This window comes from Myotis myotis, unplaced genomic scaffold, assembly GCF_014108235.1.
Source record: "Myotis myotis isolate mMyoMyo1 unplaced genomic scaffold, mMyoMyo1.p scaffold_m19_p_10, whole genome shotgun sequence".
In the NCBI taxonomy this organism is placed as follows: domain Eukaryota; kingdom Metazoa; phylum Chordata; class Mammalia; order Chiroptera; family Vespertilionidae; genus Myotis; species Myotis myotis.
In genome coordinates this window covers 38,715,521-38,730,794 of record NW_023416314.1, presented here as the reverse complement: position 1 = coordinate 38,730,794, position 15,274 = coordinate 38,715,521, and the positions used below count along the sequence as shown (strand labels likewise).

General features: G+C 41.9%; 1 protein-coding gene across 1 annotated transcript in view; it reads left to right on the top strand.

Moving 5' to 3' along the window:
- The window catches only part of RNF169 (ring finger protein 169), a 55,606-nt gene extending 40,332 nt beyond the window's left edge, over nt 1-15,274 (top strand). The window contains exons 4-6 of the mRNA XM_036324976.1: nt 323-441; nt 10,198-10,291; nt 10,737-15,274. Coding sequence (XP_036180869.1) covers nt 323-441; nt 10,198-10,291; nt 10,737-11,918 — 1,395 coding nt within the window. The 3' untranslated portion in view covers nt 11,919-15,274. The remainder of the gene's footprint in view (nt 1-322; nt 442-10,197; nt 10,292-10,736) is intronic.

Genomic DNA, 15,274 nt, shown 5'->3' with positions numbered 1-15,274 from the left:
TAGAAATGTTGGGGTACTCAAAACCTCTATATAATTTATTATTTCCTCAAAGAAAGGGAAAGAAAAGAGTCATAGATGACAGTGAGGCTTCCAGTTGGGTTGGTAGTGTGGCTTAAAGAAGACAGATAGTTTGATTTTGGATATGTTAAGTTTGAGCTACATTTGGGATATCCAGATTGGGATCTCCAGGACGCAGTTGGAAACACAAACATAGATTGGAGCTCAGGTAGAAGTGACATAATGGAGAGATTTGAAACAGTAGCTATGGGAGAATCAATGGGAACCCCAAATGGACACTGTTATCTCCCTTCTCTCCTGCCAGTGCCCTGCGCGTCTCTCAGATTCAGAGAATGAAGAACCTTCCCGAGGCAAGATGACACAGACACATCGCTCTGCATTTGTTTCTAAGAACAGCTCCTACTCCTTAGCTTTCCTGGCAGGGTAAGAGGCTGATGCTGAATTCAGTCAGGGTTCTTTCATTTTGGGGTATGGGGCGAAAGGGACTGGGGGAGCAAAAGTATCTGTGGTAGCCACTTTGGGGGAGGTGGGAGTGGGGAAAAGAGGTGGGAACTGGTTTTCAAATATGGTTGAGGGACAAGGGGCTGACCTGAATTTTTAAAGAAAATGAATCTCACCCATTTCTGGTATCCTCAAGATAAGACTGTGCTAACTGCTCTGCTGCAAAGTGTGAACTTTCCATCCTGGAAGAAACAATGCAGCCTTCCTCAGCTGACGGTGTCCTCTATTCTCTCTGTGGACTTTTTTCTCTTAGTAGGAAGACCAGGGTTGATTTTATTTTCAATGCCTAGAACTAAAATATATCGTGATAGGTTTCAGGAGGGAAAACTGCTGGAAAGTTTTTAAGACCTTGCCAAAGGAACCTCTTGATCCTTTAGATTTTGCAGGCCCGTGGGAGGAAAAGAGGGAGTAATTGAATTGGGTGTTGGATGATTGGGGAAAAATGCCGGTTTGGATGGATGGAGGAAGGAAGGAAGGAAGGAAGAAAGGAAGGAAGGGAGGGAGGGAGGGAGGGAGGCAGGGAGGGAGGGAAGAACAAATAGAGGAATCATTCATTTGTGAGCAGCTACTACGTGCCATGATTTAATATAAAGATAAAGACAATCATTACTTATTTTGTAATCTCTTTTTTTTGTTTAAAGCTGGCATCGCTCACCTTTACTTCTACTCTTCCTCTTCCCTCCCAGCAGCACTGTGAAGTAGGTCTCTCTTGCTGCCCCTACGGACATACACCTGGACCCTCTTATGTGAAGGCTTTTTATAGCTAGTCACTAATAAATATGACCTAAAAAGCGACCATATTTAAGAATGCTATGAAATATGTACTATTGTGATCGCTGATGTAGTTTTTGTATCTGAATCCTATTCTAATATATAAAAAGCCAGGGGCCGTCACGACCGAAACAACCAGATGGACAACTGAACAGCAGGCTGCGTGGGGCAACCAGGCCTGCGGGGGGGGGGGGGGGGGGACAATTGGGGGTGACCAGGCTGGCAGGGGGGGCGGTAAGGGGCAACCAGGCCTGTGGGGGGCAGTTGGGGGTGACTAGGCCAGCAGGGGGGGTGGCAGTAAGGGGTGACCAGGCCAGCCAGGGGGCAGTTAGGGGTGACCAGGCCGACTGGGGGGGCAGTAAGGGGTGACCAGGCCAGCGGGTGGGGCAGTTAGGGGTGATCAGACCAGCAGGCAGAGGTGGTTAGGGGTGATCAGTTTGGCGGGGGGGGGGGGGGGGGGGAGGAGTTAGGAGCTAGAGGTCCTAGATCAGCCGTGGGCAAACTACGGCCCACAGGCCAGATCCGGCCCGTTTGAAATGAATAAAACTATTGAAAAAAAAGACCGTACCCTTTTATGTAATGATGTTTACTTTGAATTTATATTAGTTCACACAAGCACTCCATCCATGCTTTTGTTCCGGCCCTCCAGTCCAGTTTAAGAACCCATTGTGGCCCTCGAGTCAAAAAGTTTGCCTACCCCTGTCTTAGATTGTGAGAGGGATGTCCCAGATTGGAGAGGGTGTAGACTGGGCTGAGGGGACCAACCCCCCCCCCCTCGCCCCCCCCCCCCCGCACGAATTTCATGCACTGGGCCGCTAGCTTGTATATATTCTTTTAGAATAGTCTGATTTCCTGTTATTTCTGAGAGTAAAAGTCACTTCCCCTTCCCCTTCCCTTAAATGCCTTCCCTTCTCTAGTAATGGTAACTCTTTGTTAACTCCTAGAATATTTATTCCCTCACTTACTTGTTGAACGGACACTGTATTGTTGTCACTTAGGCTGGACTGATGCCATTAGGACCCAATAGGTAGGATGTGAGATGTAAGTCACTGTACTCTACACTTATGATGAAGATGAAACACGCGCTTTGTGTATATGAGTTAACTATAGATCCCCCTAAAGTTGAAGATTGCTTGACTAAGAATTGTCAGCTGCTGATTGTGTATATGGACCCCCCCCCCATTCATAGCAGGCATATCTTACTGATTATAAGGGGGATCTACTGAAAAGAGATAAAGGTCATGCCATTCTTCCAATCAAGTCACAATAAATACTTCCTGAAACAAATAAATGTTGCTTTAGCCAATCTGTGATTAATCTGTATCTCACAATTTAGAATGACTTGGAAATGTTTTTATTAATATCCAAATATGATGCCAAGGCCAAATTGCCCCAATTAATTGGAGTGACTATTAGACAGATGAATTATTTATCACCAGTTCCAGTGTCTACCCTTGTAATTAATTATTTTAAAGCTAGTTGCAGGTTAATATGTCAATACCTAGAAATGCCTATCAAGGAACTTAGAAAATTCTTCTCTAAAGGGCAAAACAAAGCCTTAATGGTGTGGTGTGCTTTTGATTATGTGTGGCTCTGGAATATCTGTACTATATCTTCTTTTCCTGCTCTTTGGCCCATCCTTATCCTTATCCTATATCATTGAGCCACAATGGGTCTAATTTATAGGAATATATTCACTTAAAATTTACTGTTAAGAAATGTTTGTGATCAGTATTACACATTTCTGGATTTCAGTATTCATTTTCTAACAATATCCAAGGTTGTGGGCTGAGTTCAGTTATTAGTATAGTTATTAAAACAGTTGGATTTGATTGTTAGGAAATAGTTTACTGATGTCATGGAAACCTTAGGTTGGAAAATCTATTATGGTAATACTGTGGATTGCATCTCTTATTTAGTCAACATGCTTTTTTCCTTAAGAAAATACTGAGTTCCAGTTGCAAATGTTATTTGGGAAAACAATATAGGGTTGTTAGTGCTGACAATGAGTTGAAGCATCTGGATATATTGAAAAAGAATTAGCTTGGTGGTGGTTGCACAACAATGTGACTGTAAACTTAAAATGGTTAAAATGGTAACTTTTATGTTACAAATGTGACTGTAAACTTAAAATGGTTAAAATGGTAACTTTTATGTTACAAACTAGAGGCCTGGTGCATGAAATTTGTGCACTCCAGGGGATTCCCTCACCCTGGCCTGTGCCTTCTAGCAGTCCAGGAGCCCTTGGGGGATGTCTGTCAGTCGGACATCCTTAGTACTGCCGCAGAGGTGGGAGAGGCTCCCACCACCACTGCTGCACTTGCCAGCTGTGAGCCTGGCTTCTGGCTGAGCAGCGCTCCCCTTGTGGGAGCACACTGACCACGAGGGGGCAACTCCTGCATTGAGCGTCTGCCCCCTCATGGTCAGTGAGCATCATAGCAACTGGTCGTTCCACTGTTGGACCGAAACTGGCTCTCCAACATCCCCTGAGGGGTCCCGGATTGTGAGAGGGCGCAGGCCAGGCGGAGGGACCCACTGGTGCATGATCAGGGCCAGGGAGGGATGTGGGAGGTTGGCCAGCCATGGAGGCTCCAGGGCATGTTCAGCCCGTCTCGCTCAGTCCTGATCAGCCGGACCCCAGCAGCAAGCTAATCTACCGGTCGGAGCATCTTCCCCCTGGTGGTCAGTGCACGTCATAGCCACTGTTCAACCGGTCTACTGTCTGCCCCCTCGTGGTCAGTGCACATCATAGCAACTGGTCAACTGGTCTACTGCCTGCCCCCTGGTGGTCAGTGCACATCATACTGACTGGTCAACCGGTCAACTGCCCCCTGGTGGTCAGTGCACGTCATAGCGAGCAGTTGAGTAGCCTTAGCATATCATTAGCATATTACGCTTTGATTGGTTGAATGGCCAACCAGATGACTGGACACTTAGCATATTAGGCTTTTATTATATAGGATATTTTACCACAATTTTAAAAAATGAAGAATTAGCATCGTTAACAGTTTTTGGATATTTCAACTGCACTTTTTCTGTTTGTCAAGCAGCAACAAAAGTTTTTCTCTGAAAGTTCTTTTCCTAAAGAGTATTCATATGTAAAAGCTTTTAAAGTTTTTACAACTGTATTTAAACCAAATAAGTCTGCATTTGTTTTACTTATCTACTTTATAAACTTTTCTTTCTTGAGCCCAAAAGCATGAAGGAGGTAAGTGTGAGTAGGTCTGATAGGATGGTTATTTTAGAAGGAATCCATCAACAGATTCTGGCTGAGTCTTGCCAACAGCTCAGTCTATTTTCATTTAAGAAATTAAAAGCCTTTGCAGCACTATTAATGAAGTTCTATAGCCCTTCGAAAATGAAACTTCTTCTAAATAGGCAGACAGAATAATAGTTAAACCTAGGTCACTTCTAAGTTAATCACAAAATATATGTTAATTGAAAAAAATTAACTTGATATACAATTGTAAAATTAAATTTTATTTTAAATATCTAAAAAACTGGTTTGTTTGCTTTTAAATTTTATTTTTTACTCCTAATGACCTTCTTCTCTGCTAGATCAAACAAACAAAAACTGGTTGTCCCCATGACCTTCTTATAGATCCCTATGCTGTTAACAGTAATGGAATATGGCTAGAAAGTGACAGTAACTTAAGGAGAAGTGATGTGGAACTTAAGAAGAATGGCAGGTTTTAGAGGTGTCAGTAATATCTCTGATATAATAGGATAGAAATATCCTGGTAGTTTTCAGGAGGGCTGGCCAGATGGTGAGGGAGCTAGCTTTTTCCCAGTGCTTCCTGCCTTGTTGAATGCTTTACCTCATTTCATTTAGTTCTCACATTAAGCCTACAAGATATGTAATATTATTCTCATTTTACAGCTAAGAAAAATGAAGTTAAAGGAAGTTAAATAACTCACCCAAGAATGTATCACCTTTGTGGAGTGACAGATGGAATTGGAACTCAGGTCTCTCTTGACTGTAAATCAATGCTCTTTCTATCAAACCATTCTCAGAACCCTGTGCTAAAAGGCTCTGTGCTTGGATCTTTGCCTTGAAATGATCTACCTTTGCAGCAGAAAGCTCCCTTTCTTCTCTTTGCTGGATAACTTATACCCTGCCTGTTCTAAAAAGATACCAGGCTGCTACAGAGATCTAAGTAGCTGTCCAGTTATCATGCTGTTTGAGGAGACTCAAATCCTTTTGCATTATGCTGTGGAAACAGTGTTTTTGTCCATCTGCAAATGAATACTAGTGTATGTTCACAACAGGCAAATATGTAGAGACAAAGTGGACCAGTGGTTGCTAAGGGCTGGAGGAGAAGGGTGGGGTTTGGGAGTATTAGTTAAAGGGTATGAGGTGATGGAGTTGTTCTAAATTGATTGTGGTGATGCTTAGTAACTGAGTATACTAAAAATGTAATTGTAAACTTTTTTAAAGAGAACAAATACTGTTATGTACAAGCCCGATAACCCAGATCATAAATACACAAGGGAAGGATTGTAACAAAATGTCACCCATTTCTAGTTGTATGGCAGCTACAACGAGGCCTAAGGAAGTTGCTGGTGTCATTCAAATATGTGTGTATGTTGTGGGGTTGGGGATCGGTGAAGGGAGATCACACACCCAGGCCAGGGGCTGGAAGGAGGGTCTTCTCCAGCCGTTAGCTTCTCGGTGGTACTCAGCTCTGTCAGACCTGAGAATCTGATTCAAAGAAACGCATGTGGTATGGGTGAGAGTGATGAGTGAGCAATTGAGATATGAGCTGTCTGATGTTTCATACCATGCATTAACATTTGAAAACTTTTTAAGCAGTGTTTCATAAGGATTAAATCTTCTAGCTTTCCAGCTGCATGTTTATACTGGCTGTCCCTCCTTTCTTTTGTTTGTAAGTCATTGTGGTTATGGGCATTTTGAGCCTAACTAGACATCCCAGAAACCATCTGGCTTCTTGGCAGTGGACATTTTAAACCCGTTGCCTTTCAGACAATGCTGCTTCCTCTTGTTTATGATTTAATTTTGTGTTTGGGGGAGAGAGCTTCCTAGACTCGCTAGTTTTGTTCTGTGGCCAAGTAGAGTAGACTGTGAGCTCAGTCTGCTGCAGGAGAAAGAGCTCAGACCTGGGGCCATAGAGATATAGGGTGAAACCTTGGCTTCAGCTGGATTACCTGGGAAAGATAACTTCCCTCAGTTCTTCATAAATTGAGGAGGGTGATAACTATCTCATGGGGTTTCTGTATTAAATGAGATACACTATATTTAAAACACTTAGCAGTGCCTGACAGATAATAGATTCCTAATAAATGTTAAAGTTTTCTTTCCTTAAAGAAAAGAGACATTTCTATACATATTTTTATTCATTTACAAGAAACTTACTGACTGTATCCACTATGTGCCCAGCACTGTGTTAGGGTTTGGGGATACAGAAACTGATGTGTACAAAGGTGGGAGGATAGTTACTTCCCTGTTTTTAGTGAAGGTATTGTTTGAGCTCTTTCAGGCCTAAGAATAATATCAAGTTTACTGCTCGTGACTATTTTCAGCCAGCATTTTGAAGCTTCTTAAGGTGACCAAATACTACAATAATAATATCTGTAGATTATGTTTATTGTTTATACAATATTTTCACATTCATGATTTTTGTGATTCTTTGTGTGCCTGTAACAACACAATGGGGGGATAGAGTTATATATAGGATCAAAGTTTTTATATGCTATTGAAGTTGAGTTCATAGTAATTTGAAATAGATTGTTATAAATTAAGATGTTAATTGTAATCCCCAGGGTGACCACTAAGAAAATAACCTTAAACTTACACAACATTATAATATAGGGTGGGGCAAAAGTAGGTTTCCAGTTGTTTGTATGGAAAATAATACAATTAATAAATAATAATACAAGAATAAGCTGTGTTTCATGTACTCAAAACTGTATACCTACTTTTGCTCCACCCTGTATATATATCTCAGTAAAGTTGAGAAAAAAGAAGCATCTAGATTGCAAAGAAAGAAGTAAAATTACTCTATTTACAAGTGACCTGATGTTATTCATAGGAAATCCTAAAGAATTCATGAAAAACTATTAGAATTAATAAACTAGCAAAGTTGCAGGATACAAAAATCAGTTGAATTTCTATTCACTAATAGTGAACAATCTGAAAATATAATTAGGAAAGCAATTCCATTTACAATAGCATCAACAAGAATAGAATAGTTATGAATAAGTTTAACCCTGAAGGTGTAAAACTTGACACTGGAAACTACAAAACACTGTTGAAAGAAATTAAAGAAGACCTAGATAAAAGGAAACGCCACTGCGCTTATGGATTAGAAGACTTAATATTATGATGCCAGTATTCCCCGACTGGTTTCACAGGTTCATTGCAATACCTATTAAAATGCCAACCTCCCTTTTTTACAGAAATGAAAAGCTGATACTAAAACTCACGTATGGAATTATAAAGGGTCTCAGATAGCCAAAACAATCTTGAAAAAGAACAGAAGTGGAGACTCACACTTTTCCAATTTCAAAACTTACTGCAAAGCTACAGCCATCGAAGGAGTGTAGTACTGAAATAAGGGTAGAGATATCAATCTTTGGGATAGAATTGAGAGTCCTGAAATAAACTCATTCACCTGTGGTCAGCTGGTTTTCAATAAGGGTGCCAAGACCACTTGACAGGGGAAAGAATAGTCTGTTCACGTATGGTACTGGGACAGCTGGATATCCACATGCCAAAGAATAAAGTTACAGAAGACCCCAACCTCACACCATATATAAAAATTAAGTCAAATTGGACCAGACACCTAAATGTAAGAGCTAAAACTATAAAACTCTTAGAAGATAACTTTAGAGAGTTTAGCAGCATATAAATACTGCTTTCCTATAGTGCTGTCATTCTCTGGTGCGGTGGACTTCAGTGACTGGACGCGCTTGCTGGTCAAGGTTACCTTTTTGTCAGTCCGTCTCTAGTGCTTTGCAGAGTTGGCGCTCAGTAAAGCCTGCTGACCAAATGAATGGAAGAAGCAATGACAATTTCATTTATACTGAGGCTTACCCAAAAGATTTTAAATTATCAGAAACTGCTTTGGGTGTCTTTCTGTGTGCTTGAGTGATGCAAATGTAGCTTTCCTTCCTGGGCCTTTTTATTATTTTTACCACAAATCGCATTTAGTGTGTATATAAAGAGGTTCTCCTTACCACTAGGTGCTTGTCATTTGTACCTCTGATAACTTGGGCATGTAGTCAGTGTCTTTAAATTTGACTCTGTTACTGCTGATGAAATGGATTTATAAACACTTTTTAAAAATATATTAAGCTAATTCTTAATTATGGAATGTTTGGACCTTAAAGTATAGGTGTAGCCTCAGTTTGAACACCTAATGACACAGAGCTCAGTACCTCCTAGGGCTATCACTGAACTGCTCTGACTATTGAAAGTTACCAAGTTCTTTCTTAGGTTGATTAATGTGTAAGTGTCTACTTCTTTCTCCAATGAAATCATGCCAAACAAGTCATATATTTGAAATAATAATGCTGTCTTTTTCAGCTCTGTATCCATTCCCCCTGACCCAAAGTACATGTTATTCACTGCGACATTTTAATCTGCAATCCAATTTACTTCTGGGTGGCTTACAACACTGACAGTTTGTGTAAGTTCTGGGAGTACAAATGGATTTCAGTATTGGTCTAGGTAAAATACACACCAAGCTGACTTCTAAGCTGCCTTTATAGGGGGATGTTGAAGTTTGCTACCTGTTCCAAAATAAATCTCACACTAGAAGGTACAACTCTCACATTGTTTAGGTTCAGTGTTGAATTTTCTTGAAGTGCAGACATGTAATGCAGGTTGGCCACCACTTTCTCCTGTTGACAACATAGCATAGATTTGTTCATCAGATTGAAGCCATCTAGCAAGCCATCTATGCCTATGTCTCATGGGCATAAGACATAGGATGAGAAGTTTTGAATGGGAGGAATAACACAGAAATGCTGGGATGGAAGTCATAGGTAGGACAGGCCTTTGCTAGAGATGTAGGAAGAGGAGAGGTGCCCTGAAAATATACCTTATTAACACCTTTATAAATTTTCTCTGACATAGTAAAACTTTAAAAGTAAGTTGTTTGCTACAAAAAAAAGTAGATACGATGTGTTCCATTCCAAAGCTAAGTAAAACTATTTAAGGAAATAATTTCTGTTTGGAATAATCTGCATGACTGTGTGTCCATCTTGACTTTTGGCTTTTCCAGCCCTGCTCCCACTCTATCCCAAGTAACTAATAACCCCCTCTTTTATGCTAGTCTGTCTTTTAGGCACACTTTTTTGTTGTGCCATTTCACTGTATGGTATTGAACTGTTTATTTGTATACCTCACTGGACTCTGATTCCTTGAAGACTTAGATGATAACTTATTCTTCTCTGTGTTTTCACTGCCCAGATAATGCTCATCAGTGAATGGAATTTTGTAGGTACTTACATATTTGTAGGTACTTAAATGTTTGTTTCATGGCTGATTTAGATTGTTTGTGGAGACATCAAAGGGGGGAAATCTATTGTTTGCAAAGGTGATTGAACAGTGTGTCCACTCTATTAAGAAAGGTGAAGTAGCCCTGTCTCTCTCAAAGCATGAGCAAAACAGCCATTAGTCTTGTGTTATTGAAGCAGTTCTAGTTTGGAAACAAAAGCTTAAACCCAATGTCCTCTCTGGAGAACTCTTCTTCTTTTGACAGGATTTGTTCTTTGAATGTGTTTTGTTACTAAATTAAACTCATTTCCCATTGCAGTTGCCCAAAGGAATTGTCTTTCTTGGTGGGTGGCTTTGAAAAGACAGAAGAGATTTTCATTTTTTCCCCCCTTAGCCAGTATTATGGACTACGCTTGACTATTTGTCTTTTATTTATTCTTTTTCAGGAACCTAAAGGTAGAAAGGAGTCAGAGCTGCAGTGACACTGCTCAGAACAGAACGAGGAGCAGACTCCGAGCAGCCCCAACCAGCAAAGCCAAGGTACACCTCAGACACAGGCCCTGGGCGTCCGGTCCCGTCTGCCACCGCCTGTCCACGGCCAGGAAAGAAGCCATTCCATGAGAGGAGGCACAGGGGTCCGGGGCAGACTAGTTATGTTGGGGAATTTTATAAATAGCTATGATGGGAAGACAGTTTGAATTGGTAGCCAGATGGTTGGCATGAGGGTTGACAGACGAACATTTTTAGAAGTTCCAGATGACTTTTTTCCCTATAGATTTTTAATTGTATTGTTTCAAGTTTGTAGGAATTTCTGAAAATGTTGTACATTCTAGGTTAGGGATTTTCCCCTTTTATTAGGCTTATATCACTCTTTATCCCTTTTCTTATCCTTTCCCTCCCTCTCTCTCTACCATTATGAAGGAATTATGAAGAAAAACACGCACGTATATATGTATGTATGTATAATCTTTTTAACCTCTTTCAGGTCACAACTATAACCCCAACCTCCAACCCCATCATCGGTGTCCTCTTGTCCACTCAGAACAACCGCTGCCTCTCCGCCCCTGACCTGACCATTGAAAAGCGTCTGCCCTTCAGCTCCCTCTCATCCTTGGCCTCCCTGCATAAGCCCGAGCGCTCCATCAGCCCTGAGAGCAATGACAGCATCTCCGAAGAGCTCAACCATTTCAAGCCCATCGTCTGCTCACCATGTACGCCTCCCAAGAGACTCCCCGATGGCCGTGTGCTGAGCCCCCTCATCATCAAATCAACACCCCGCAACCTAAACAGAAGCCTACAGAAGCAGACTTCTTATGAGGCCAGTCCACGGATCCTCAAAAAGTGGGAGCAGATCTTCCAGGAGCGGCAGATCAAAAAAACCCTTTCGAAAGCCACCCTCACCTCCTTGGCTCCAGAAACAGGGGAAGGCATGCTCGTTTCTGAAGTTATCCATTCTAGCAAGGAGAAGCCGCGTCTGGCTTTAAATACAAGACTGTCCAGGGGGCATGTGCTCTCTGAGTGTATTGGACCCGCCCCCGCTGACCCGGATCATTTCCCCTCTGGTAGCCAAACAAAAGCACAACAGGGCAGTGACAGTAAAAGGAGCACTGAGATCCCACTGGAAACCTGCTGTTCTTCAGAATTCAGAGCGGGAGCCAGTGGGACTTCTTTGAGAGAAGAGTTTGAAGGGTCAGGGTCAACCGCAGATGCCAAGTTAGACAAAACTTGTATAAGCACAGCCATGAAAACCTCGGCGATTAATTCACTGCTGCCCAAAAACACTGTTTCAGGTGGGGTCCTCAAAACAAAGAAACAGCTGCAGACAGTGAATCATTTTGATCTGCCCAATGGTGTCCTGGCAGACAACCTAGGTGAGGAGCCACTTCCTGCCTTGCGTCGGGGCCGGAAAAGACACTGTAAGACCAAGCACTTGGAACAAAATGGGTCCCTTAAGAAACGGCGACAGAGCAGTGGTGAGTTGGGTCTGGCCCCAGCAGACCCAGTCCTGCGAGAGATGGAGCAGAAGTTGCAGCAAGAGGAAGAAGACAGGCAGCTGGCTCTGCAGTTGCAGCGCATGTTTGACAATGAGAGACGGACTGTGAGTCGGCGAAAAGGAAGCGTGGATCAGTATCTCTTACGGTCCAGCAACATGGCCGGGGCCAAGTAGCACCTCATGAACAGTGTTACCTACTTTTAAGAGGTCTTTGTTTTGGGCTTGGTCATTTATACTGAAGAGCAGAGTGTTCTGACTTGGGGTTTTTCTTCATGGCAAAACACCCCGATGTGGTTCTGAGAGGTTCCAGGGCCTTTGTAGCCTATATCCAAGGGAACTGTGTGTCTGCTTCCCTGTGACCCAGGCCAGAAGCACCCCACCCCCTAGGTGGCCCAGGCCTGAGGGCTTCGCTCCAAATCTGGCAGCACTCACTTAGAATGAGATTGAGGAGCACAATGGCCAGAGTTAGAAATGGTAGCGGAAAGAGGGGATACCTTCTCAACCGATAGATCTCCTGACTTCCTTTAACAGAGTGTATTTTCAAATCGGCCTTGCAGATAAAAATCAGTTCCATCTTTTTCAAAGAAGTGGAACAGTATAGCTCTTTGGCAGATTCCAAAAGATCATGTTAGCCCTTCTCCCGACCCTTGCCACAAGTAAATATTCCTAATGAGACCAGTGAGTTTATGCTTCTACAAAAGCTAATTAACATTCCCTGTTAAAAAGTACCATTTGATTAATGCTATATAGTTGACAGACCAATCAGTCATTGTTGAACTTGGTCTTACCAGGAGACCTAACGTGTAAGTGGGACTAACCCCATGTTTAGATGATGAAACTGCAGTGCAGGTGTTCAGGTTCTCTCAGCTAAGTGGCTTATCCCAGACTGGCCACTGGGTCTCCCGACAACAAATCCCATGGATTTTCCACACTCACAGGTTGTATATGGACTACAACCCAAGGTCATGCCCGGGGAGCCTGGGGAAAGCTGGCTAGGCATTGCGTACCCATTTTGCAAAACCCACATGCAGATACTTGAGATTGACGGGAACTATAAACCTTTACTGTGCAATTAGTCCCACCCCCACAGTTTACAGCCTCCTTTTTTCCAGGCTGTGAGATAAAAGACAGTTGGACATCATTATTACTCTCCACGTGGCCAAGGGTTATCTGCAATGTTGATCTAAAGTCCAAAAACTTTGCCCAGAAGTCAGGCAAGAACAGTGCTGAAACTCCATACTATGGAAAGGTATCTGGCTGGATGCAGCTGGTAAATTCAGTCCCATGGACCTTTGGGGTTTATTTTCCTTAGCAGCTGACACCATGTGTCTTTTGCATCCCTGGTGGTGCTTGGTGCTTCTGCCCATCTGGGCTCATTGAGAATAGGGATTAAGATGTGATTTTAGGGAATCTCAGATGGGCTGACATTCCCTGTGCATGTATGAGCTGTTACTATAAAGTCACATGACTGGCATTTAACAAAGCTTTCAGAGCTTATATATCCCAATGTATGTTGTCCCCTTTGAGTGGTCCCAACAGGATACTGCATCGTTTTTCCAATGATGTTGGTGAAAACATGTCTGGAACTGTCCTCAAAGTCTAAAAACATCTGGAAACATAGACTCCTAAAATGTTAGAACTGGAAGGGACTTTAATGGTTAAATATTCCAACTTCTTCCTTTTATTCAGGCAGAAGCCAAGATCCAGAACAATGACTCACTGATCAGGGTCACTAGGGATTTACTCTATCCCCTTATTTTGCTTCTCAGGAGTCTTGTCTCCCTTCTCTGAGAAAATCTGTAATCTTTTCGGGATCTAGGAGAGAAAATTTTAAATTTCAAACTAGTCAGAAGCTATTGAAACCTCTGGAAGAGAAGGGATAACAAGGAGGTTTGGAATTACAAATGAGGTGCACCTTTAAAGTCACCAGAGCCATTTTGTGTGCAGCTCACAAGCAGTTCCCAGAGATAAGTTCCAGAGGTGTCGTGAGCATTTTGGTGATCATCGTGATATGTGGAACTTCCTCAGTGACTGCTTTGGTGGGGAGTATCACTCACCTGAATGTATGTATCCTGTGTTCTCTGTGCGTACACACATGCAGATGTGTGTTTAAAAAACACATCAGTCTCATTACTTTATATTCACACCACTTCAGTTCTAGGTCCTACCAGCAACATATGCCCTCCAAAGGCTGCTGGAGGGCACATTGGTGCCCAGGATAGAAGAGCTGGCACTGGTCTGCAGAAGACAGAGAGGGTGACTGACTAAATGCCCACAGAGAAAACACCAGTTACTGCCGTTTCAGTTAGTTCCTTTTTGATCTTAGTATTATTGAGAGGCTAATCTCATTGACAGTAGGAAAGACTTATTTTTCCACTTGCCACTTTTTTCTATATCTCCGATAATTCGAAAAATACTTTTCAGTTGGAACTGATTTTTGTTTTTGGAAAAAAAGATAAATATTTTTAATAGAAAAAATATATATATTTTAAATATTTCCCCAGAGTAATAACAAGTTTTAGCTTCAGGTGTAGAGTGAAAAGCTACTTGTTGGTAAGAGAATATTCCAAATTATGGATCCAGCTTACTGACTTTCCCCCTTAGCCCTGCTGTGGTGCCTACAATGGTATTGACAGTTGTTGTTTCCCATACTTCCAGCTGAGCAGTAGTACTTCAAATATATGCAAAGCAGTTTAGGTTAGGGAGGGATGAGGCTTACTTTTTAATCTGCTTGGCTTTGGAGGAGGCAAAAACCACTAAGGTATTATCTGTATTTTAAGGTTCTTCCCATACTTAATAACTAAAACCTGAACACTTCTTTCTGAAAAATTTCCCCTCTCCTGTTGCTTGGTTGTGAAGTTGATCACATATGGAGTTGTTGACATGGATTCTTTGGAGAAAAAGAAAGACAAGGTAGGAAAATAGAATAATGGGGAGGGTTTATCAGCTAGAATGAGAGATGCACTATTTCACAAAGCAAACATATTTATCACAAATCATTGGAATCTGATTCACCATACAAATTTCTCATGTTCTATCTTTGTTTCGTGTGTATATGCACTCTTTGTTTTTTCTTATTAAAGGGGAAGTTATGAAGGATGGAGGTCATTCTGATGAGAAATCTAAGCAATGTGGTGCCCTGAGAAGGGGGCTCTTAGCCCTTTTCCTTGGAGTGGGAATGACACTTGGGAACACGTCCCTGACTCTGTTGATTGTATCTGTTGGAAGAAGTCATCTGGGCCTGTTGGGTTGGTGTCAAATCAGGGTAGTATGTATCCAGCCCTTGGCCCCTTTCATGTAATTGCCTCTTTTTAAAAGGTTAATTCTTTTTGGCTGAGGCTTCCCAGGAAAACCTTTTGTAAGTGGCTTCATTTATTTTGTAAATTTAATTTTAAAATTTTTGCCTAGAGAGAGCACTGGTGATGAATGCCTTCTCTCTGTGCTTTTTGTTCATTTTCCCTAAAAAGCCCTTAAGAGATTAAAGCTGCTTAATTAATTGCTGTATGATTACAAACTGACTAAAATCGGAA